The sequence below is a fragment of the Pyricularia pennisetigena genome, chromosome 3 (assembly GCF_004337985.1).
Source record: "Pyricularia pennisetigena strain Br36 chromosome 3, whole genome shotgun sequence".
NCBI classification, from domain to species: domain Eukaryota; kingdom Fungi; phylum Ascomycota; class Sordariomycetes; order Magnaporthales; family Pyriculariaceae; genus Pyricularia; species Pyricularia pennisetigena.
This window is the reverse complement of record NC_043742.1, coordinates 3,874,089-3,896,650: the sequence shown is the minus strand read 5'-3', so window position 1 is coordinate 3,896,650 and position 22,562 is coordinate 3,874,089. Positions and strand designations below refer to the sequence as shown.

Below are 22,562 nucleotides of genomic sequence, written 5' to 3'. Positions count from 1 at the left end.
AATCTGAGGGAAGAGGGTGGAGACGAGATAGCACGAAGGTGATTACCTTAGGTGGCTAGGGAAAGTACATGGAAAAATAATACAGAACAAAACACCATAGATTGGATGGAAATAGTGATGGAAAAGTAAACCAGAAGGGTGATCACAAAGCCGACGAACAAACAAAAAAGTGAAAATAGACAGTCATAAATATTTACTCCGCGACCAACGAAGCCTTGTCAAAGCGGTACTAGGTCTAGACTTAGTCTCTCGGGAGGTTGATATCCAGGGCGTGGACGACGGCTGCAGAAGTTTGTTGAAAGTCAAGCCAAAAAGGTGAAAAATCAGATCAAAGGTGAGTTGAAGCCTTGGAATAATTTTGCTCACATTCGCCCTATGGAGGAGAACGATTTCTCGAAAAGGACTCAATCCAGGTTCAGGTCTGTTAAGGTCCACAGCCAAATTACTAGCTATCCTTAACACTTATGAACGGCATCCCGAGAATAGAGAGCCAAGGGTACTGACATGGATTGGCCAGCTCCGCTTTGTGTAGCTCCAGAAGGAAATTGTGGGCCATGAGCTTAGGAACGCGATCAAACAATCTGGTTTGCTCATCCCACTGCATCTGCGGATGGCAGCCGTTTGTCCACGAGGAAGAGTCTAACTAAAGCAAAAACGTAACTCCATCGCTCTCTTAGTAGTACTGCGATTATCGTACGCTATTAATTGAGCGGTAAGTCTCAACCAAAAGAGACGCGAATCTATGTATTTCACAAATGTATCCCAAGTATTGGTTATGAACTTATGATGGCTACAACGATGCGGCGGGTGAGCTGCAGCGGCTAAGCTGCAGCGGCAGATAAAAGAGGTTGGGATAGGCAAGGCATTCGAGCTGTATTTTTGATAGAGCTATCAATCATCTGAAGCGTCTGGCCTCCAGCTGTACCCCCACCAGCCATTTACAACAGGAGAACTCCCCCGCAGGCTGCATTCTGTTTAGTTAGGTGGGGTTGAGGGTAGGCAAGGTGGCACATGCGGTCTATATGCAGAGTCTGATTGGCTCAAAAACCAACGAGACCCTTGCCAGCCTGTCGCATTTGGGACGCTACAGTTCTCAGGGGCGGCAACAAACCCAAGCGGTCCCGAAATTTCTTGTACACGAACAGCAAAGAGGTGGAAAGCTGGTGCACCAAGGCTTACGCCCTCAAATCTGTCTTTTTTTTTATTCCTCGATACCCCCAGTCGCGTCTTTTTGTTCGATATTCAGTAGCCACAATGTCTCTGCAGGTCCCCATCCGGAGCAACGGCGTGCAGGCCGTCACCAAGGCTGTCATCTTGGTTAGCATACCCCCCTCTGTCGAATCGGCGGTGACGTTTCTTGGCGTCGCTCTTGTCCGTCCTGCCCTGGAAAGATATCAAGCCTCTAACTCTTTCTTCACTGCACAGGTCGGAGGATCATCAAGAGGTACTCGATTCCGTCCGCTATCACTGGATGTTCCGAAGGTTGGTTTTTTGCTTGCCCGGGTTCAATTGATGACGCTGCACCCTCACTGACCAGCCGTTATTCGACAGCCCCTCTTCGATGTCGCTGGCCACCCCATCATCTGGCACTGCCTGACTGCCATCAGTACCGTCCCTTCGATCCACGAGGTCTACCTGATTGGCTACTACGACGAGTCCGTCTTCCGGGACTTTATCAAAGATTCATCGACCGAGTTCCCCAACCTTTCCATCAAGTACCTGCGAGAATACCAGGCGCTGGGCACCGCCGGTGGCCTTTACCACTTCCGCGATGCCATCCTAAAGGGCCGCCCTGAGCGCCTCTTTGTGCTCAACTCAGACGTCTGCTGTTCCTTCCCACTCAACGAGATGCTCAAGATGTTCACCGAGAAGGATGCCGAGGCGGTGATTCTTGGTACACGGGTCGGCGAGGAGGCTGCAACCAACTTCGGCTGCATTGTTAGCGACAACCATAGCCGGCGTGTGCTTCACTACGTCGAGAAGCCCGAGTCTCAAATCTCCAACCTGATCAACTGTGGCGTCTACCTTTTCAGCACCGAGGCCATCTTTCCCTCTATCCGTTCTGCCATCAAGCGCCGCACCGACAGGCCGCGTCTATCCTCGTACCGATCATCCGAGAACTTGGAGGCGAGCTTCATCGAGTACGCAGACGACGATGAGGGTTCCAAGAACGAGGTCATCCGCCTGGAGCAGGATATCCTCTCCGACATGGCCGATACCAAGCAGTTCTTTGTGTACGAGACCCAAGATTTCTGGCGCCAGATCAAGACAGCCGGCTCCGCCGTCCCCGCCAATGCTCTGTACTTGCAGCAGGCATGGCAAGGCGGCTCCAAGGAGCTCGCTGCCCCCAGCGCCAACATCATTCCCCCAGTTTTCATCCACCCCTCGGCAACCGTCGACCCCACCGCCAAGCTAGGCCCCAATGTGTCTATCGGCCCTCGCGCGACGGTCGGTCCCGGTGCCCGTGTCAAGGAGTCGATCGTGTTGGAGGACGCCGAAATCAAGCACGACGCTTGCGTGCTGTACTCAATCATTGGTTGGGGCAGCCGAGTTGGTGCCTGGGCTCGTGTTGAGGGTACCCCTACGCCTTCCACAAGCCACACCACAAGTATTGTCAAGCAGGGCGTCAAGGTCCAGGCTATTACTATTTTGGGCAAGGAGTGCGGAGTCAGCGACGAGGTTCGCGTGCAGAATTGCGTGTGCCTGCCTTTCAAAGATTTGAAGAGGGTGAGTTTTCCACGATGGGCCTCTTTGAGCTGCAATCAGTTCTTTTTGCTGACAGTGAACATTTACTTTTTTTAAGGATGTGGCCAACGAGGTCATTATGTAAAAGGCGAGCAACAACACCACCGGAATGCAAAACAAGTACCAAAATTCACGGGAGATATTGTCAAGTGCCATTTTTGAGGGGTCAATAATTACGCATGAGCGTGTCCGCATAGCTACTGGCAGACTTGTATGATCTTCATGAGACCAGTTTGTCAAAATTACAGATTACTCCTAGAAACATGCGTGGGACATGATAGGTAGATGGAAAACCCCGATGAAAATTAACTTCGAGCAGTTTGTTTTGCGGTCCCAACATGAGATGTCTTAATTATTTTTGTTCGTGTTGAAGTTGGGCTTCGTTTGGGCTTCAGTGCTTATGACGAATAAATGTCAATACCCAATGACGACGTGCTTGCATCTTTGGGAATGGCAGTCAGGCCTATAAGACGGAGCTTTACTACGGGTTCTCGGCTTATTAAGGAAGGTCTCGAGCAACAACCCAGCCTCAGATGTCAGACTGCTATCGTGGCAGCCCAGGAGCCGTTTGAATTCAAGGGTTCTGGTTTTTGACAACCTTGGCAGAATCCCAACCTCTGCATTAAGCCACCGCGACAAGGTTGATGATGAAATGGACTCAGGTACTGCGATACGATTTTGTTGCTTTTCCGCTGCATGAAAGACGGTGACTCTGCGACGGAGAGAAACTTGACAGGCGAGACAGTGAGGTCTCTCTCCCAGGTCGACCAGAATGTTCCGACTTTGCCGGATTCGTCTCCTTAGTGCTGCATCAAGGTGGAGCTCCAGCTTGTGACCGGAATGGCTACCGATGGAGAACTATACGTATTACCGGTAGTAGGTAGTTGCACACGTCGAGGTGGGCTCGATGCGGTGAGGACACCTTTTTTTCTGAGGCTTTAGAGGTGGTTGGTACAAGTCAGGCAGCGGGAGGCGGGTCCCGGGCGTCTGGGCAAGCCCACCCACATTGCGCGCGGACAGGACATTAGCAGTTGTTCTGCAAGGACGCCTAACGACTGGCAAATCCGAGAACCAATCATTGCCAGTCGCCCCGTGAAAGTTGCCGGCACTGGATGCTCGACCTTGGTTGTTAAATTGATTGGATTGGATCAAGAGAGAAAGCAGGGGAATCCTCCTCTTTGTTGTCACATCCCACCCTTTTGCTGTATTTCTTGTCCCCTTTTTCTCCTGCTTTTGAATCTTTGACAGTTTCGTTTGTGGGTTGGCAAGCCTGGTTGCTTCCAGACTGAGGCTACCCATCCTACCTGACCACCTCACGGAGTACACACTACTACCCTATTTTAGCCTATCTTGATTTGTACCACGCTACCATATACGTTGTGCTTTTGCTAGTACAACGACGAAGAAGAAAAAAAACGCCAGCGACAGGGCAGGGCCAGATCCAGATTGAATCGGAGAACCCCTGCAGCGAAATTTTGCATGTGCTTGCGACACAGCGGGGTCCCCTATCAAGCTTGACGTGGGCTCCCTCACCGACTCTAGACAGTGCAAAAAAAGAGAGGCCGCCCCAAGCTCTGACTGCGTCGCATTTTTAAAAGTATCCAGACGAGCCGGAATCGTCGTTGGATCCCAGGAGGTCCTGAATCACTTTCAAGTCAGTTCAATATGCCGGTTACAGAGACTGTCACAATCATCAATAATTCGGGGAAGATCATCAGCACGGTAAGTTTTTGCTGGCTTTACCCCCTCTCTCCTCTGTCTTACCAAGAGATCCCCCCCCCCCCAAATTCCGTCGACAAAGATGGTGGGGAACCAGGTCCAAGTGATCTACCACTCCGCAGAAGCTTAAAACAAAAGTACAGATTGGAATGCGATGACAGCTTCGCCCGGGTCGCTGCTGAATTATCGGCCACAAGCTATAAAGTTTCTATTGCAGAACGATACACTGACACAACTTGGTACAATGTGCAGGGTAAGCATCTATTTGGGCTTTTCAAGGACGCCAAAGTTGCCTACCAGGAGAAAAAGGCTGCACTCAAGCCTCAGGCGCCCGTGCCGGGCATCAAGCGGGCGCAAACCATCGATGTCGTCTCACGGGGTCCGCCGGCTGGTGTAGCCGGCAACCCGGCTATGGCAGCTGGGCCTGGGCCAGGCTACTATCCCGGATATCCCCAGTATGGCGACCACGTCTACGAGGCCCAAACTATCTATGAGTATCCGCAACACCATGCGCCGCCGCCACATCAGCGCCGGCATATTGAGGCGGCCGAAGGCACAGAAGGCCGGCGAAGATCACTAGATGACACAGCAAGCCGCGCCTCGTCCCACCGATCACACAGGACTCATCGGAGCAGTCGTACCAGCAAGCAGGAAGGCACAAGGTCGGCCCGCCCACCGCTGACGGCCTCCAACCTACGCACTCTTTCGGAAGTGTCATCCACGGCACCCACTGTTACCCCCAAGGCCTACCGCCAACCTTACGCGGAGACTGCCATGGTATCGCGGCCGAACCTGGCTCATGCAAACACGATGCCAGTCGGCGAGGCGGCCGAATACTACGCCATGGCCGCGCAGCAGCCATCCGCCACCCCATCGCTGCCGCGACCTGCCTCGGAAACGGACCTCAAGCTGAAGAAGAAGAAGTCGATCGACATGAACCTTGCCTACGGCAACATCCCGCCGGATCTCGAGTCGAGGACCGCCCTGGACAAGCACATGTCCACGGACAAGGAAGCCGAGGCCAAGTCGCTCATGCAGCGGATCGAGGCGATGTTGGTCGAGGCCCAGTGCCTTCAGTCCTCGGCGACGACCATAATTGCCAAACTACAGAGTAACCCCGAGGCGGCCGCGGCAGTCGCCCTGACGCTGGCCGAGTTGAGTGCTCTGCTCTCCAAAATGAGCCCGGCGTTCCTCAGCGTGGTGCAGGGTGGCGCACCTGCAATTTGGGCGCTTCTCGCAAGCCCACAGTTCTTAATTGCTGCGGGTGCAGCTGTCGGAGTCACGATTGTCATGTTTGGCGGCTGGAAGATCATCAAACGCATGCAGCAGCCCACAGCACCGGCGCTGGAGGCCCCGATCGAGATGGAGGGCGCTCCCGGCCCGGAGATGCAGGCTTATCCCCAGCAATTCGCTCCCTACCCCGGGCACCCATATAATCCGGCCGATCCGCACATGATGAGCGGCGCCGGTGGTGGCCCTGGATACTACTACGGTAGTGGCGGCATGTATGCACAGCGCGGCGCCGAGGGTGGCACGGTGACGGGAAGCATGGACGAGGCGCTCGTGCTGGAGGAGGAGCTCAGTACGATCGAGACGTGGCGACGAGGCATCTCGGCGTATGGCGACGACGAGAGCGTCGACTTGGAGCTCATCAGCCCTGAGGCGATGCGATCCACCTTAAAGGTAGACGACGACGCCATGTCCCGGCGGACCGTCAAGACCCACAAGAGTCACAAGAGCCGCAAGCACCGCGATGAGGACACACCCGAGAGGAAGAGCAGTCGAAGCAAGGACAAGGACGACGAAGCGTCCGAGTCCGGCCGGAGCAGGAGGCACCACAAACACCGGGATGGTGACGAGGCTAGCGAGGCAGGAAGTCACCGCAGCCACAGGCATCACCACCGGGACAAAGACCGGGATGATCAGAGCGAGGCGGGCAGTCACCGGAGCAGCGGCAGCCACAGGTCATCGCGATCCAAGAGGCATGACGTCAAGTCCGAGGTCAAAACCATCGAGTACAACAAGGACGAGGACAATACGCTCGAAGCGGTTCTCAGACCAAAGGAAAAGAAGAACAACATGCTGAAGTCATTGTTCAAGAAGAAGAAAGAAAAGGAGGAGGAGAGGGAACGGGTTGCCGTTCAGGCATAGCTTGCTAGAATGTATCATGCGGTGTGTATGTGCCCTATTCGGTTCGCCTTGGGGGGGTTATGAATGCGTCACGTCACGCCACGTCAATGTATTTGGATAGTATGTCTTTAACGATTAGTTAGTTCTTTAGCGTTTACGTAAGGTACAAGGGATATGTTTACTTTAGAAATATCCTACAATCATCGTTTCAGACATGCTACGTTTTGATCTGAAAAGTCAAATGTAAGCACTGTCCCACCTTGTTGAGGGTTCGAGGTATCTGGATGAGGATCTGGTGACACCTGCAGGCTACAATCGGCACCGAGTATCTTGGGATGACGGGTATACACAACAGATGAATAGAGCAGCAGGCCAGAAAAGCCTCGGCCGGCTCGATTCCTGTTGGGTCGTCCAATAGATACAGAGATTTTTTTGGTATCTAATCCCGAAAACATTGGGGTTCATGAATGAGTTCAGACCGCCTGTTTTGTGGATTGCATTAGATGACGGACAAAACTCTCCGTTGGAAGACTTTCACAGGCTATGTTCAGAAAGCAAAACTGTGGATTTGAGGACGTGGAGGCAATTTGATATGCACAACGAGAACGAAAGGAAGAAGAAAAAAAAAAAAAGAAAGAAAAACAAAAGAGAAGATCGAATAGTCGCTGCTTCTCGTACTGTAGCTGTTTGAGAGCCGACGGAGAACCAATGTCCGTTCGCCTCTGCTCGACCTCCCAGGCCGCCCATATGACCGCCATTCTTCATGCGTGTGCCATCGCTGGAAGCTCCTGCCCTGCTGCCCAGCCAGGCCAGGCCCCGGACCACAGGGACTTTCCCATTTAACCCCCACGCGCTAAATGATGATCCATCCGCATCACCCAGCCAATGAGGAGGTCAGCCCCGCCAACAAAAAAAAAAAAGCCCACCCAGCTTTCGGCACGTTGCAGCGCTGTTTGTTTAACCTGGGGAAGGACGAGAAAACCCCCAAGTCAGCTGGGCCTTGGTTGTTTGCTGCTCCGCAGCGTTTTGCCGCAAATCGGATCTTCTGTTCAATCGTCGATTCGGGTGTGTGATGTTGTTTCTGTTGTGAATCATGGTTTGCACTTGACCAAAAAAACCACTTTGACTGGCCAGGTGCCAGGCGCTCCGATTTTTTTCCCCTTTCTTTTTGTTTGGCCCCGTGACATGCTTCCGGTTCTCCGTACCGTGTATCCTTTCAAGCCTTTGTTCTCTTTCTATTTTCTGTTACTTTACTTTTTTGCGGTCACGGCTGTTTGCTTAGCAAGCTTAGCAGATGATCGTCGCTCTTTCGATCAGCCATTCCACGTTGAATGTTATGCAAGATATCACTCCTAACTGCCGTTCCTTGACAATTAAAAAGTAACAAAAAAAATCATGTTCCTTGGTAGCGGCAAAGCAGCTGCTATAGTCGTTTGCTTACCCATCCAACCATTACGATGGCGCTGAGTCTACAATAGACCGGATCTTGATGCAGCATTGACAGCTGCCCGTGGGCTTGCCCAAAGGGTGGGCACGCGACTCCGTCAGCGCGCTAGGTTGCCCCCAATTCCGGCCGCACTCAGTTCGACTCGCCAAAGTTCCGTGTCCTTTCGTTTCGTCATAGCTGTGTACCTACCTCAAAGTACCAGTTTCTTCGACCATCATCCAAACCTTTTTTTTTTTTATACATGGCGAGAGCAGCGAGCAGCTTTGGTCTGGTCTAGACTAGGTTTTACCCGAAGTCCGATCGTCTTTTCCCCTTCCTCAATCTACCCCGGGCACACATGCCAGATTAATTACGTCTCGTCTGCGCGTTTTCTACCCCCCACACCTCCCCCCTCTATTGGTTTGTTGTTTTGTTGTTGATACTTTTCTCGATTTCCATAAACAGTCTCGTCTGCACTGGCTGCCAGCTTTGCTTTCTTTCACTGTTTGTTTATTCGATAGAAGCAAAGCAGTATTGACTGCTTAATCATTCCTTTCTATTCAACAGTCACCTACCTAGTCTAGACGCTTTGACTTTTTTTGTTTTGTTTTTAATTTCCACCGCTTGAATTCCAAAGACAGTCAAGTCAGCCTTGAAAGACCAAATCAATTTGATCGACACCACTCGAAGCCGAACCAAGCCCCAGGCCGAACTTCACAACCCCAACCCGCCAACTGGACCGAGGGTCTCTCCAACGAGCCGAGCCGTCCGGCTCCAACTAGCCAAGATGCTCGATATGCTTCACGTAACACCTACAAGGTCCAATGCCAATGGCCCGTCTGCCACAAAACCGCATTCGGACTCCACAGGATCCCAGAAGCCCTTCGCGTCCGAGCCGACATCGGCAAAAGCACAGCAAACGCACTGCGATCGACCTCCGCGATCTGGACCAAATACTGTCGTCACCGTTCTAGACAGGGCAGCTAAGATCGCGCTGGGTTGTCGAGATGTTGTCTGCTCATCTCTACGGACCGAGACGGCGGCGATGAAGAAGCGGAGGCGCGAACTGGAATCTCTGATGAACAATGTACGTCGGATCGCAATAGCACTTGGCATCTAGCCCTCCCCTTTTGAGTTCTAAGCATAGTGCTGATGTTAAGTCCTGCACTGGCGGTACAGGCTACTTCTTATGAGGAATGGGAAACTGCTGCTCGAGCCCTCGACAAGTTCATGGGCAACGACCTGTGGAAAGACAGACTTGGTTCTGGTGAATACTGCGTCAAAGAGCTCCTCGAGAACATTCAAAGGCTAGACGAAGCCACGAAAAAGCGCAACTTCCGCGAGCTGCTTTTCCTGATAAGAACGACACTTTCACGCGACCTGGGAGGCATGGGAAGCTCTGCCTTGTACAGGCATTCGCACACAGGCACCAAGACCATCGTCCAACGATATGTCCAGTCGGCCACCAGAGCAATCGGAACGATGGTGGAGCTGGCGGGATCTGCCGCGTCTAGGGGAGACATGGGATTGCCCAAAGTGCTGCAGCAGCTGGAGCACACAAGGAGGCATTTTGGCCGTAGTGCACTAATGCTTAGTGGCGGCGCCACCTATGGTATGACGCACATTGGCGTGATAAAGGCTCTGTTTGAGCAGAACTTATTGCCGCGCATAGTTTCCGGTGCATCGGCTGGTTCTATTGTTTGTGCGGTGCTGTGCACGCACACCGACGAAGACCTGCCACGGATCATCAAAGAGTTCCCATATGGAGAGCTTGACGTGTTTGAGGAGGAAGGACGTCAAGTGAGCATAGCCAAGAGGCTTTGGAAACTATTGACGGAATGGTACTGGTACGACGAAACGCACCTGGTCAGGGTCATGCGCAATATGATCGGTGATGTTACGTTCCGCGAGGCCTATAATCGGACCCGCAGGATATGCAACATCACGGTATCAACGGCTAACAACATCGAGCTTCCTCGGCTCCTGAACTACCGCACGTCGCCCGATGTCTTGATCTGGTCTGCTGTTGCCGTCTCATGTTCGGTTCCGGGCCTTTTCAAAGCCTCGAGTCTCATGATCAAAGATCCCAAGACGGGGGAGCAGTCTCGATGGTTTCCTTCGCCGCAGAGATGGATAGATGGCTCTATCGACAACGACCTGCCCACGACTAGGCTGGCCGAGATGTTCGCTGTTAACCATTTCATAGTCTCTCAAGTCAATCCTCATGTAGTTCCCTTCCTTGAACGGGACGACGTTATTCTTGAGCCCGAGGAACGAGAGTCGGCTCTTTCAACGAGATTCAAGCCCTCGTTACTCATCAAGAATCTATTCTCCGAGCTCACAAGCATGGCCACAGAGGAGTTACTGTATAGATTGACCGTGGTTGCGGAAAATACTGGACCCATGTCGAACATCTTGACCAAAGTGTGCAGCATCCTGAGCCAACAGTACTCGGGGGACATCACGATCATCCCCAAGATAGAATGGAGCGACATGGCTCATCTCGTTACTAACCCTACGAGCGAGTTCATGCTCAAGTCTTGTCTCATCGGTGAAAGAGGAACATGGCCAAAGTTGCGACGCATCCGTGACCACTGTGCAATCGAGTTATGTCTCGACAGAGCAATAACGGAACTGATGACGTTGGCTGCATTTAGCCCCAGTCAAGTCAACCTCCGCCGTTCTTTGGGCCTCCACTCGGGCGATGTTGGACAGCCGGTCAGCCGACTGCATCACAGAGAGCGCCGGCCGTCGGACAGTAATATACATATGATCATGAGACAGCGCCAGAACAATCTGGAGCTGGAGCAGCTTCTCAGCGAAAACGAATGGCGTCTCGAAAGCACGTCGGAATCCGACGACGAGGACGACGGCGGTGTGATGCTGAAGGTGGACTCCCGCCCACGACGAAAGACTTCATCCGGAGCGAGCGCGGCTCAAAATACCGAGGACCCCCCACGCAAACCTGTGCTACGGCGTGCGACCCGCAGCCACCAGGCGTTGCATTTCAAGGCGCTGGCGCGACTATCGACGCCACTGGCAAACCCTCTAACGAAGGATCTGGACGATTTGGATGTGGTCACCATGGGCATGTCAACATCCCGATCTGGAACCCCTGGAGACCTGAACTCGCCCACGTCGACGACAAGCTCACACAGCCCGCGATTTTTGGATGCGGTCCGAAAGACGTCTCTGGGGAAATCACCATTTGCTCGAACTGAAACCCCGTCTTCGCCAGCCGACGATACCCTGATCGACTCGGCATCCGAACCAGAGTCGCTACCCTCGGGCAATGGTAATGCCTTGGATTCGGCGGGTGAGGATAACGCAAAGGATGATTGTGCACCAAAAGTCCTCGAGCAGACTCGATTGCACCAAGAGCCCAAGACGACGCGGGAAGCCGACGACAGCATGTTTACCAGTTGACTAGTGGACGAGGGGCAGAGCTCATCCGGCAGCGACACGGAGCGTGCCGGGCGCCGATTACCGGAGAGCACTGCCTCTGCACAAGGTCCTCTGACTACGAGCGGTGTGAGTGAAGCAGAAGGAGTGAATGACCATCGTTCACTGTGGATGGGTTGGTAGAGTGGTGCAAACACACAACAGTGAGGTTCCAAGGAATTCTCGCCTGCATCAAGACTCGCGATTGTACGGATGGCACTGTTATAGACAGTACGGCGCTTTGGCGACGGTTTGATTTTTTTTCGGTCTGCAATACCTCTATTGGAAGTATATGTTTCGGTGGCATTTCTGGATAAATTAGATGGAGCTTTCCAGCATTATGTATGGTGTTGATTGAATATTTGAGATACGTCTAGACGAGTTAAAAATCAAACTCAAGGATATTACCAAGATTTTGATGGAAATTACTAACCTAGGATCCCATCGATAGATACATGTTCCTCAACAGTACTCATTGGCCCCTAGAAACTGACCATTATCGAGCCAAATACATAACATTGCCACTACCTGATATCAACTGGTATACCATTTGTAGAATTTTTTTTTTTTTTTTAAAAAAAAAAAAAATTACAAATACTGCTGCACCTGTTTCTCAGTCCACTCCCAAAACTTCTGAGCGATGCCAGAACCGCCTTCCGATTCTGGCTTGGTCGCTTTCTCAAGGTCGTCCCTGATTTGCTCAAAACGACCCCAAGGTTGAACTAAAAGCAAGGTACCAGTCAGCTGTAAGCCCATAGTATAACTCAGAGATGTAAAAGATGACGGGGGAAAACAAAAAGCAAACAAACAACTTACTCCACGCCCCGTTCTTGTCCAAGCCAACCTCTGGACTCAAGCCGGCAAAGAGCTCCGTGTAGGCGCCGTTGACGGTCGGGTGCTGGACGAAGTAGTTCAGAAACGCTTTTTGCAGGGAGTTGAGGTGCCTCGCCAGGTCGGAGCGCAGGTTTCCCGGGTTCAGGGCGACGCTGACGATGCCCTTGTCGCCGAAGCGGCGGGCGTACTCGGTCGCGTGCAGGTAGTTGCCGGCCTTGCTGATGCCGTACTTGACGCGCGGCGAGATGGAGTCGTTCGACGCCAGGTCGTCGAGCTTGTCGAGCGGGACGCCGCCCGGGCTCGGGGACGCAATCTCGGCCATGGAAGATGAGACCCAGACGACGCGGACGGAGCCTGGACTCGACGCCGCGGCGGTGGTGGTCAGGATCGGGGTCAGCAGCCTGGTGAAGAGAAACGTGCCGACGTTGTTGATGCCCAGCTGCAGCTCGTAGCCCTGCGCCGTCTTGGAGCGCTGCGGCGGCATCATGACGCCGGCGTTGTTGAAGAGCACGTGCAGCTGCTTCTCCTTGGACAGGAACTCGTCCACCGAGGCCTTGATGGTCGTCAGGTCGGCCAGGTCCAGCCGGAGAAAGGCCAGCGACCCCGCGGAGGACGGGTTGGAGGCCTTGATGGACTCAGCCGCAGCCTCGGCCTTAGCCTGGTCGCGCGCCGCGATGTAGACCTTGGCATTCTTGGAGTGCAGGATCCGGGCCAGCTGCATGCCGATGCCCGTGTTTGAACCCGTGACGATGTAGACCTGTGTAGGAAGTGGCGATGGATTTGCGTCATTTTCTTTTGGTGTTTGTCCCGGTGGCATAGGATTATGGACTGTTCGAGAGATCAAAGAGAACAAAAAATACAATGGCGTACCTTGCCTGTGAGGTCAGGCACGTTGGCCTCTGTAAACTTGGGCTTGGGCGGATAGGCCGCCGTGATTTGTCTCCTCATTCCAGCAAGCATTGTGGCGAGTGTCCTGAACTTTGTAATCCTAAAAAAAGTTTTTTCTTTGTTGTACTCTTTTCTCTCCTTTTTTTTTCCCCCTTCTCTCTGTCGATCGCAAAAAGAATTCGTGGAGCGATTCGAAACTTTGAGAAAAGCAATTTGTTTTCCTCAGTGAACAAAGTCGGCTCGGGGCTTGGTCCTGTCCGAACCTGTTCGCCCCTTTCATAGTTCCCCACTTGCTTGGAAAGCTTGACGTGCCTAAGCTCAGGTCGGATGGCTAATCTGTCACTTAAAGAGGCATAAGGTAATGAACCTCGGCAAGACGACATTAATCCCAAGTACCGGGGCTATGAGCCTAGCTTTTGACTTGTTTACTTTGTATTTTAACAATCCTTCAATCCAGAAACTTATTGAAACTCGAATCATGTGATTCTGATTGATCAAAGGCAATCCCGGCTTGTCACACCGAATGCGACAGACAGCATTTACGTTGTTCGACGAACTTCTTTATTCACGTATGAGTCGGGTGCAGCCAAGACGGGAAGGCACGTAAGAAAACCAAGGACCTTGCAGTTGGCAATTGCTTGCAGTCGTTTCATAACGCGATCGTATCCTGAATAGGCAAGTGCCAAGGTTGCTAGTAGGTATGCAAGGTACTTACTTTCTTTGCCTATTGCGCTTGCCTCCAAGTTTTTATTTTTTTGTTTACATCCAATTCGGCATTCAATCGACTCTTAGATGACATCAGCTTTTGACTGCATTTATTTGGTCCACTGTTTATCTGGTTTCTGTCAACTGTTTAACAACACTTTTCGAGCTCAAAGCTGCGATCATGTTCGGCGCTGTCGGATAGAATGATGAGGACGAGAAAACAGCTGTCTAGAAACGAGTTCTTGCTCCTTTTTATCTATTCTCAAATATGCGAGGTCTAGGCATAATCAGTCTATGGATGGTGAACCATGCTAGTGCAAGGTCGGAAATCTAGTGAGACAAAAGAAAATGGACACGGGGTGTCGGGTCTGGCGAGGAAGATTGCTCCGCCTCCGAGATTGGAGACAAGGCAATTTACCAGCCGGCACCGCCACCGGCACCGGCACCAGCCTTAACACCAGCGCCGGCATTAAGACCAGCACCAGCACCAGCACCGCCACCAGCACCGCCGCCAGCTCCGGCGCCGAGGCCGGCTCCGGCCTTAACACCAAGACCGGCTCCAAGGCCACCACCGAGGCCACCCAAGCCACCACCAAGACCACCTCCGGCATTGAGACCAACACCAAGGCCGGCTCCGAGACCGCCACCGAGGCCACCGAGGCCACCAGCACCGCCGCCAAGACCAGCGCCAGCACCAAGGCCAACGTTAAGGCCACCACCGAGGCCGCCGCCGATGCCACCGCCAGCTCCGCCGTTGCCACCAGTCGAAGGCTCGGAGTCGTCCGAAGAGCCATCGTCAGAGCCATCGTTGGAGCCGTCATCAGAACCATCATCCGAGCCATCATCGGCAGTGGGAGAAGTCCAGGCGGCATCATCGGGGTTGGTAGGGGTGCTGTCATTGCCACCGTCAGTGGGAGTGGGGGTAGTGTTATCGGAATCATCGTCGCCGCCATTGCCACCGTCAGCGGGAATGGGGGTAGTGTTATCGGAACCATCGTCGCCGCCATTGCCACCGTCAGCGGGAGTGGGGGTAGTGTTATCGGAATCATCGTCGCCGTCACCACCAGCATCACCACCAGCGCCGCCGCCAATGCCACCACCAACACCAACGCCAGCGCCAACGTCAAGACCAGCACCGCCTCCAACACCACCAGCGCCGCCTCCAAGACCAGCTCCGGCGCCAAGACCGACACCGACGTCAAGACCAGCACCGGCACCGCCTCCAGCACCACCGGCACCACCTCCAAGACCAGCTCCAGCGCCAAGACCGACACCGACGTCAAGACCAGCACCGGCACCGCCTCCAGCACCACCGGCGCCACCTCCAAGACCAGCTCCAGCGCTAAGACCAGCACCAGCGTTGAGACCAGCACCGGCACCGCCTCCAGCACCACCGGCGCCACCTCCAAGACCAGCTCCAGCGTTAAGACCGACACCAGCGTTGAGGCCAGCGCCGGCACCTCCTCCCAGACTCTTGGAGCCACCAGCTCCGGCGCCAAGACCAGCTCCGGCATTGAAACCGACACCAGCACCGAGACCGGCACCGGCTCCAAGGCCGCCCTTCAGCATACCGGCAATCATTGAGCCGAGGCCACCACCGAAGCCGGCACCGGCATCGGCACCGGCGCCGGCACTAAGGCCAGCACCAGCACCACCGCCAACACCGGCATCGGCGCCGAAGACAGCACTAACGTCGAGGCCAAGGTCGGCGCACATATCGGCACCCAGGGTGGCAGACACGGCGGCGCCGCAGTTAGCAGCAACGCCAACGGAGATGGGCTCCAAGGCCGTGGCACAGGTGGCGATGTTACCAATGATGGGGGTGACGAGCGAGCCCACGCAGTCTGTTGTGCTAGAGTCAGCCTCCAAACCAAACGAGATGATAAGGTTGGAAGCATGGCTTGAAGAAACTTACCAGCGCCGAGAATACCAACGATGGAGCCGATGTCGGCAGAGATGGCAGCTGTGTGGCTGACCATGGCTCCGCCAATGCAGTCATAGTCGCAGCCGGGATTGGCACCGAGAACGACGCTGGCCGAGGCGCCACCGAGTGCGTCACTGAAAGTGCCCAGGACTCCGGCGGCAGCGCTGAGGTCGGCACCGATCTTGACGGCGATGGCATTGCGGGCGGCAAAAGAAGCGTCGGCACCCAGGTTGGCGCCCTCGCAGGTCCCGACTAGATGTGGTTTTCCATGTCAGCCATTGTCATGCAGAGTGAAAGAGTCAACAAAGAGTGGGAACTTACGAGCAGTGCTCAGGGAAGCCTGGACCTGGGACATGGCATCGGCGACATTGCAGCTCGAAGAAGCCGCGGCGGCCTTGGTCGGGAAGCGGAAGAAGGTCCGAGCCTCGAGGGTGCTGGCGGGAGCCGCCGTGACCCCGCTGATCAGGCCGCCGATGAGGGCGGCCGCGGTGAAGAAGTTCTTCATATTGAGATAGAATTATGTGCTGTAGTGCCAGCAAACGTGGTATTTCTGTTATCAAGTTACTGTTAAAGAGTGAAGTAAATCAAGGAGAAGAGAGTGTTGTCCCAGCTGTGTTTGGGATGTGCGGATGGGGAATGAGAGGAGAGAATGGACTTGAGAAGGGAGATGATCAAGCCGTTAAATAAGTTGGGCTTGGCATATCGAGGACGCCCAGAGCCGACATCGTGCACACCCGACCGATGTTGACGGAGAGCTCAATCTGGCGGCCTCAGAGTCCCTGTCTGCACCGTCATGACTTTGACAACCTACGGAACAAGCGTAATTACTCTCATCAGATCGAGCAGCGCCATGGCCAATTCTGGTTTACTGGTCTCAGGCGTGAGAGAAGCCCAGTAGCTACATCACAAGCCCTAGCCCTTGGGTTCGCAAGACTTCCCCAACAGGCAATTTGCAGCAGTAGTTTCCTCGCGTTGATCACGGTCCCAGAGTAAGTGGCGGTCTAGAAGGACGGTTTTTTTTTGGAAGGATCTACTGCCTAGCGTACGCACAGGTCCAGAAGTTTTGACGGTTACCGCCGATTAGCTTCAACATGACCTTTGCTGGCAAGCACAAGACGGGCTCGTATAACGTTCCGTGCGCGCGTCCAGCCATACCACAACTTCCAGAACACGAGGCTGAGGCCTGATGTCGGTTCGTGCTCTGGGGTTGAGGTGCAAGCAGCTTGGGAGGAGGAGCCATCATAGACTGATTGGCTGCTGAACTAATGCCTACGTTAACGGTAATATCATTTCCTGTAAGGGGGGGATGGCGAATCTAGCTGCCGGCAACGGGGTGGAAGGTTTGGAAATTTCCATTCTTCGGCTTAATATCCCCCAGCTGTAGCGGCGGATATTCTCCCAAATTACCTGCTAGCACTAATTGTCTGCATGCAGGAATGAGACAGTTCTCTCGAGTGCCAATGTACAGATATCGTAGACTTCTGAAAGATGACAGTCCAGCGGACACAGTTGCGGGCATGCACGCCAGTGTTGCAGGTTTGCTTACAAAAGCGTAGCACTCCTGTGGGCTGTTCATCGTTCATCTGGGTAGTCTCGCATTGTGCATTGTCTGACCGTAATCCGTAAATCAGTTCTTGGCTAGTTAGTGATCTTTTTTTTTTTGGCGTGCACTTCGAGCCGGCCCATCACGCTTGTGGCTGCGAACGGTTGATGTGTAGCTTTGGTGTGTGTGTGTGTGTGTGTATGTGTGTGCCAGTCCTGCTTTGTTGGGATGGGATGGCAGCTGCTCGTGGGCCTTGGCGAAAGCAAGGCTGCGAACGATACGATGGACATATGCGCAGTGACAAAGGCCATGTTCTTCTGTCGTGTCTGATCCTGATCGTTGACTTGGGGTTCTGTGCCTATGCGGCTGATCTGTAGTACGTCATAGTAACACGAATGAAAATAATACGGCAGAGGACGGGCGGTTGTTGCAGACCAAGAGACCTCCCAGTTCGTCGAGGTACCTAGACCGACTAGTGTACCTGCGTGGGCCCATATGATCAAAGTAAAATTGTCAAATTCCATTGCAATCACCCGCTCTCCGAACGGCATTAGTCCACAACCGTTTTTTTTTTTTTTTTTTTTTTTTTGTTTGTTTGTTTGTTGCTTTGGTCGGGTAAGGTGTTTATGGGGCTTCTTTAGCATTTGGAGAAGAAAAAGAAAAGCTCCCGGTGCACAACGCTCTCGACTTTCTTCTTGTGGCCATTAGGGGCAGCTAGAGTGTTACCTAATGAAATGATATATTGTTCGTCTGGGGCCGGCGCCGTGCGTAGCGTCACTAGTGATCTGCACCCGGGCCCCCCCTCGATTTTGGGGGGGAGGGGAGGACTCGCCACCGTACCAATCCAAGAATTCAACAGGATCTGATCATCTTCCGACGAGCAAAAGGAGGAGTATTGACGAAACAGAAAAAAAAAAACAATCCAAGGAAAATAAGCATTAACCAAGCCTGGAAAAAAAAAGACTACATCCCCTTGTCCCCCCTATTCCGAAATTCTGTAGGGGCAAAATCATTCCCGGCCTAGTGTTGCAAACTTGTTGACTACTTAGACAAAATCACCTTTGCACTGGTTCAAATAAGAACAAAATAAGGAACAAGTTGAATCACCCGACCGGAAAAAGCCAAAGGAAAAAAAAGGACGAGAAAAAAAAAGGACGAAAAAAAAAAAAAAAAAAACAACATTTCCGCCCGTAGCCATGGCGGCCGGCCACATCAAAGTGGCTCTTGTAGGCCTGTCAGCGACCGCCAAGACATCGTGGGCCCAGGACGCCCACCTCCCTTACCTGCTCTCACCCCTGGGCCGGGCACGCTACGAGGTGGTCGCGCTCTGCAACTCGACGGTCGCGTCGGCCGAGGCCGCACGGGCGCGCCACGGCCTGCCCGACACGGTCAAGGCGTACGATGACGCGACCGATCTGGCCGCCGACGGTGACGTCGACCTCGTCGTCTGCTGCACCGGGGTCGTGGGTGAAGACGACCAAGACGACGGCGACGACGACGACGGCGGCGGCGGCGGCGGCAACAGCAGCCGCGCCAAGACGGCTGCTCCCGCCCTACGTGCCGGCAAGGCCGTCTACGTCGAGTGGCCCATCGCCGAGAGCCTGGCGGCCGCCGTGCAGATGGCCGCCGAGTGCGACGGCACGTCGCCCAGCGGCAGCGTCGCCGGGAGCGACTGCTCCAGCCCTTCGTTCCCCGGCGCCGCCAGTAACAACAGCATCGTCGGCCTGCAGGGCCGCCTGAGCCCCGTCGTGCGCAAGGTCAAGGACATGCTCGACTCGGGGAGGGTCGGCCGCGTGCTGAGCAGCGAGGTGCGCGCCTTTGGCACTCTGCAGCGCCGCGAACACGCTGGGCCGAGCAGGACGGCACGGGGTCGTGGTGCGGGTCGCTTGGCTGGTGGTGGTGGTGGCGGCGGCGGCGTTGTCGGCTCACCGCTAACCCACACGCTCGACTACGTGCACGAGGTACTGGGCGAGTTCGAGGCCGGGACCATAAGGTGCCGCATGCAGGTTCAGCAGCCAGGGGTCGCGGCGCGGGTCGGCGGCGATGATGCAGACGAGAAAGGGAGTGGCGGTGGGGTGGCCGATGTGCCAGATCTCGTCGTCCTCCATGGGCAGCTGGCGGGATTCCACAACGCCACGCCCGACGCCACTCTATCCGTCACGTACAGGACCGCACCGCCGTTCAAGGGCCAGCCGGGCCTGGCGTGGACCATCAACTGCGAGCGGGGCGAGATCATGATCACGAGCCCCAGCGGGCCGTGCCTGCACTCGGACTCGTACGCGGCCGACGGCGAGCTGGAGCACGTCACCATCCGCGTCCACGACTTCCTCAACGACCAGGTCATCAACGTCCACTGGGACTGGGAGGACTGGCAGCTGGCGCTGCCGGTGCGGGCGCGAAACGTCGCTCACCTGTACGAGAGGTTTGGTAGGTGGTGGGAGAAGACGAGGCGGCGGGAAGAGGCTGTCTTGAACAGTAACAACGGCTACAGTAGTGCTGTTGGTGGCATCGGAACCGGTCAAGCCTTGAGGGTGGCTGAGGACGACGACTGGCCCAGGATACAGGACGGCATCGTCAGGTTGAGACAGTTGGATGCCATGTTCCGGCAATATGATTCCCAGCGCCTCGCCTAGGTAAGATGGCCTTGAATTTCTGATTTTTCTGCTCAACTTAGCGCAGCGTGATTGTAGCTTGTCTCTTCTTTGTTGATTTTTTTTCTTCTTTTTTTCTCTTTTGTTGTTCTCTTTAGAATGAACTTGACAAACCTCTCAAGCGTAGGGGTAATTGCAATGTTTAATGCAACACGTCAATAGATGGGAAACAGCAAGATCATCATCATAAATCGTTATGTAGAACCGACTAGATATGTACTAGGTAACGTCATAATCATGTCACCCTCGGCAAACATAGAACCGAGCCAGCGAGAAGCCAATGCACATCAGCTACTAACCAATGTAGACGGGCAATCGACTCCCACAAAGCTCACTCTTGCTCGAAATTTGACGATCATCCTTGTGGAAATCGTGAAGCCGCAGCCAGCAAAGCATGCGAAACACCAAAGTGCACCAGACTTCGGATGAGCGAATCTCAGATAACAATTTAGGATCTTGCATCTCCGCCGATTGTTGCTGAAGGGGAGATTCCATCATATTTCGTGTGGATGGAGGCATTTGGGATATTGGGCTCGCCTCATTCGCAGAGTCGGTTCTTATCTGAATGGAGGTTTCAGTTCTTTTCAGGCTCAATCTGGCCCTCTCTACCACACGCGGACGAACCTCGCCAAAGTAGATTTCCATAAAGACGTGATGCCTCTGCTCTGGAGAAGCAGCACTCAGCTGCACGACGCCCGAGTGCGTCCTGCCGCCGCCGTGGTTGGCGTGCATGCTTGCTCGCTTGGCCTTGAATTCCGCAACGGCATCCTGCTGTGAGACTGCCACTTTTTCCTCGTCGTTGACGATCCGCAGCACTTCTTGAATGTGCTCGCGCAGAACGACCTTGACGCACTCTCGATTGCGGGGCATCTTCAGGAAATCGTCACACCATTGGATAGCTGCCTGCAACTCGTCGCAGGAATCAAAAGTGAGGTGGTGCTCGTTGCGATCTGGCTTGCGACCGACATCCTTTTCTCTTTTCCAATCTTCCCACTGCCTTGTGAGGGTTTGGGAGACTCTTGCAGTGTATTTCCGCAGCTCTCTGATATGGGCGGAAACTGACGAGCTGTCTGTCGGCATCAGATCCTCGTTATGTATCGACCGATGGAACTCGTTCAGCAGCCTCCGCAGGTCAAAAAACCTCTTATCCCAGGTATACACCGTGGGGTTTGGAACCACTCGAAACGGCAAACCTGAGATGTGTGGAGTCTTGGACAGCATACCCATGATTTCAAAAGCAACTGCATTTTTTTTTTTTTTTTTTTTTTTAAATGTCAACAAAGAGGCTGCAAAAGGCGGGCGATCTTAAGAAAAGCATGGGGAATTCGCTTACTAGGAAACAAGTGACCGTGTTTTTTCTTGTCATCCCTCAGAATGTCAGCGGTACGAGTGTTACAGCCGAAAGAAGCCACGGTCTCGGCGAACTCGTTGAGGCTGCCTAGAAGAAGATATTCAAGGTCTTCTGGCTCATCCGTGACAAAATCTACGGGCATCTGCTTGGCTTTGGAGTATATTGTAGGAACAATGCCGAATGAAAAGACTTTTACCAGCTCCGAAGGAACAATGCGGCCGTCACGGAAGCTATGTTTACCGTAGATCTGAAAGATGAACATGATACCCAGATCGGGAACCTGGCTTCCCGTGAGCAAGTAGCCATTTCCCTCGGCGCGATACTTGTCCTTGGAACGATCAAACTCTTTCCAGTGAAGACCCAACATTGCAGAAATCTCAATGATATGACACACTGTGCTGGTTGCGTACGGCTTCTTGATGTTTGACGGCATGGTATCCCAACTGCGCGGTTTGGCCTGCACCGCAACGACCAACTCGCGCTCGTGAAAGGGCGATTCTTGCCGCGGGCCTAGCTGGTTCCTGTCTGCATGCCATTTGTGTTCCGATTTTATCCATGTAGTTGACTCGAGCTCCATGCGCTGGAACTCGGACAATAGGTGAACCCATGTTGCTTTCTCATTGTCTGCTGTATGGATGCGTTTTGCCGACTCGGCTTTGGGTGATGCACTCAGGTTGGTGTCGGTCCGTGTCGAGTTCCATGTCCCATTTTTTCGCTTCCTAACTCTCTCGTCCAAAAACCCCAAAGAGGGTATCTTCACCAATGAAGCAGGCTTGGATCCCAACCCAGGCCGGGCCTCGCTCTTGTGTGGCTCCAGCGGATCCGTCTTGGTCCTCTCTTGGCTTTTCAGAGTTCCATCGATGTGTTCTATTGGCTTTTCTTTAATTGGGCCGTTCTGGTTGATCGCCTTGCATACAAAGATTACTGGCGTCTCGAATTGGACCTCGAAGCGAAGTTCTTTCCATCTGAAGACTCGTCTTTTGCTATCTGACCATTTGCCCATGACGCGCTCGTCGCAATTCGAGAAGCCCGTCGCTGATGCGTAATACTGCTGGAGAACTTGCAAAACAGTCCCCAGGAGAGCAACCAGAGCGATTACCAATGAGGCTATTGCTACATAGAGTTCTGGATCGGGAGCATCGCCGCCGTTAGCGGCGTTCGCATCAGCGTTGGCCATTCTTTGCGATTGGAGCGTCGTTCGACGG

General features: G+C 53.7%; 8 protein-coding genes across 8 annotated transcripts; 5 read left to right on the top strand and 3 right to left on the bottom strand.

Moving 5' to 3' along the window:
- Positions 1 to 1,254: 1,254 nt before the first annotated feature.
- On the top strand, positions 1,255 to 2,830 carry PpBr36_02762 (uncharacterized protein; the record flags this gene model as incomplete). The annotated part of the gene is made up of 4 exons (XM_029889939.1): positions 1,255 to 1,371; positions 1,426 to 1,482; positions 1,552 to 2,727; positions 2,804 to 2,830. The coding sequence occupies 4 exons, from the start codon at positions 1,255 to 1,257 to the stop codon at positions 2,828 to 2,830; spliced, it is 1,377 nt and encodes a 458-aa protein (XP_029752719.1).
- Positions 2,831 to 4,410: 1,580 nt separating this feature from the next.
- PpBr36_02760 (uncharacterized protein) lies at positions 4,411 to 6,615 on the top strand (the record flags this gene model as incomplete). The annotated part of the gene is made up of 2 exons (XM_029889938.1): positions 4,411 to 4,467; positions 4,717 to 6,615. 2 exons carry the CDS (start codon positions 4,411 to 4,413, stop codon positions 6,613 to 6,615), a joined length of 1,956 nt encoding a protein of 651 aa, XP_029752717.1.
- A 2,192-nt stretch (positions 6,616 to 8,807) lies between these two features.
- PpBr36_02759 (uncharacterized protein) lies at positions 8,808 to 11,446 on the top strand (the record flags this gene model as incomplete). Its single annotated transcript, XM_029889937.1, has 2 exons — positions 8,808 to 9,107; positions 9,200 to 11,446. The coding sequence occupies 2 exons, from the start codon at positions 8,808 to 8,810 to the stop codon at positions 11,444 to 11,446; spliced, it is 2,547 nt and encodes an 848-aa protein (XP_029753500.1).
- A 603-nt stretch (positions 11,447 to 12,049) lies between these two features.
- On the bottom strand, positions 12,050 to 13,255 carry PpBr36_02758 (uncharacterized protein; the record flags this gene model as incomplete). The annotated part of the gene is made up of 3 exons (XM_029889936.1): positions 12,050 to 12,183; positions 12,278 to 13,052; positions 13,166 to 13,255. 3 exons carry the CDS (start codon positions 13,253 to 13,255, stop codon positions 12,050 to 12,052), a joined length of 999 nt encoding a protein of 332 aa, XP_029753499.1.
- Positions 13,256 to 14,236: 981 nt separating this feature from the next.
- PpBr36_02757 (uncharacterized protein) lies at positions 14,237 to 15,472 on the top strand (the record flags this gene model as incomplete). The annotated part of the gene is made up of 1 exon (XM_029889935.1): positions 14,237 to 15,472. One exon carries the CDS (start codon positions 14,237 to 14,239, stop codon positions 15,470 to 15,472), a length of 1,236 nt encoding a protein of 411 aa, XP_029753508.1.
- On the bottom strand, positions 14,303 to 16,317 carry PpBr36_02756 (uncharacterized protein; the record flags this gene model as incomplete). The annotated part of the gene is made up of 3 exons (XM_029889934.1): positions 14,303 to 15,732; positions 15,804 to 16,064; positions 16,134 to 16,317. 3 exons carry the CDS (start codon positions 16,315 to 16,317, stop codon positions 14,303 to 14,305), a joined length of 1,875 nt encoding a protein of 624 aa, XP_029753507.1.
- A 2,234-nt stretch (positions 16,318 to 18,551) lies between these two features.
- Positions 18,552 to 19,988, top strand: PpBr36_02755 (uncharacterized protein; the record flags this gene model as incomplete). Its single annotated transcript, XM_029889933.1, has 1 exon — positions 18,552 to 19,988. The coding sequence occupies one exon, from the start codon at positions 18,552 to 18,554 to the stop codon at positions 19,986 to 19,988; it is 1,437 nt and encodes a 478-aa protein (XP_029753506.1).
- Positions 19,989 to 20,300: 312 nt separating this feature from the next.
- On the bottom strand, positions 20,301 to 22,534 carry PpBr36_02754 (uncharacterized protein; the record flags this gene model as incomplete). The annotated part of the gene is made up of 2 exons (XM_029889932.1): positions 20,301 to 21,247; positions 21,340 to 22,534. 2 exons carry the CDS (start codon positions 22,532 to 22,534, stop codon positions 20,301 to 20,303), a joined length of 2,142 nt encoding a protein of 713 aa, XP_029753505.1.
- Between the last annotated feature and the right edge of the window lie 28 nt (positions 22,535 to 22,562).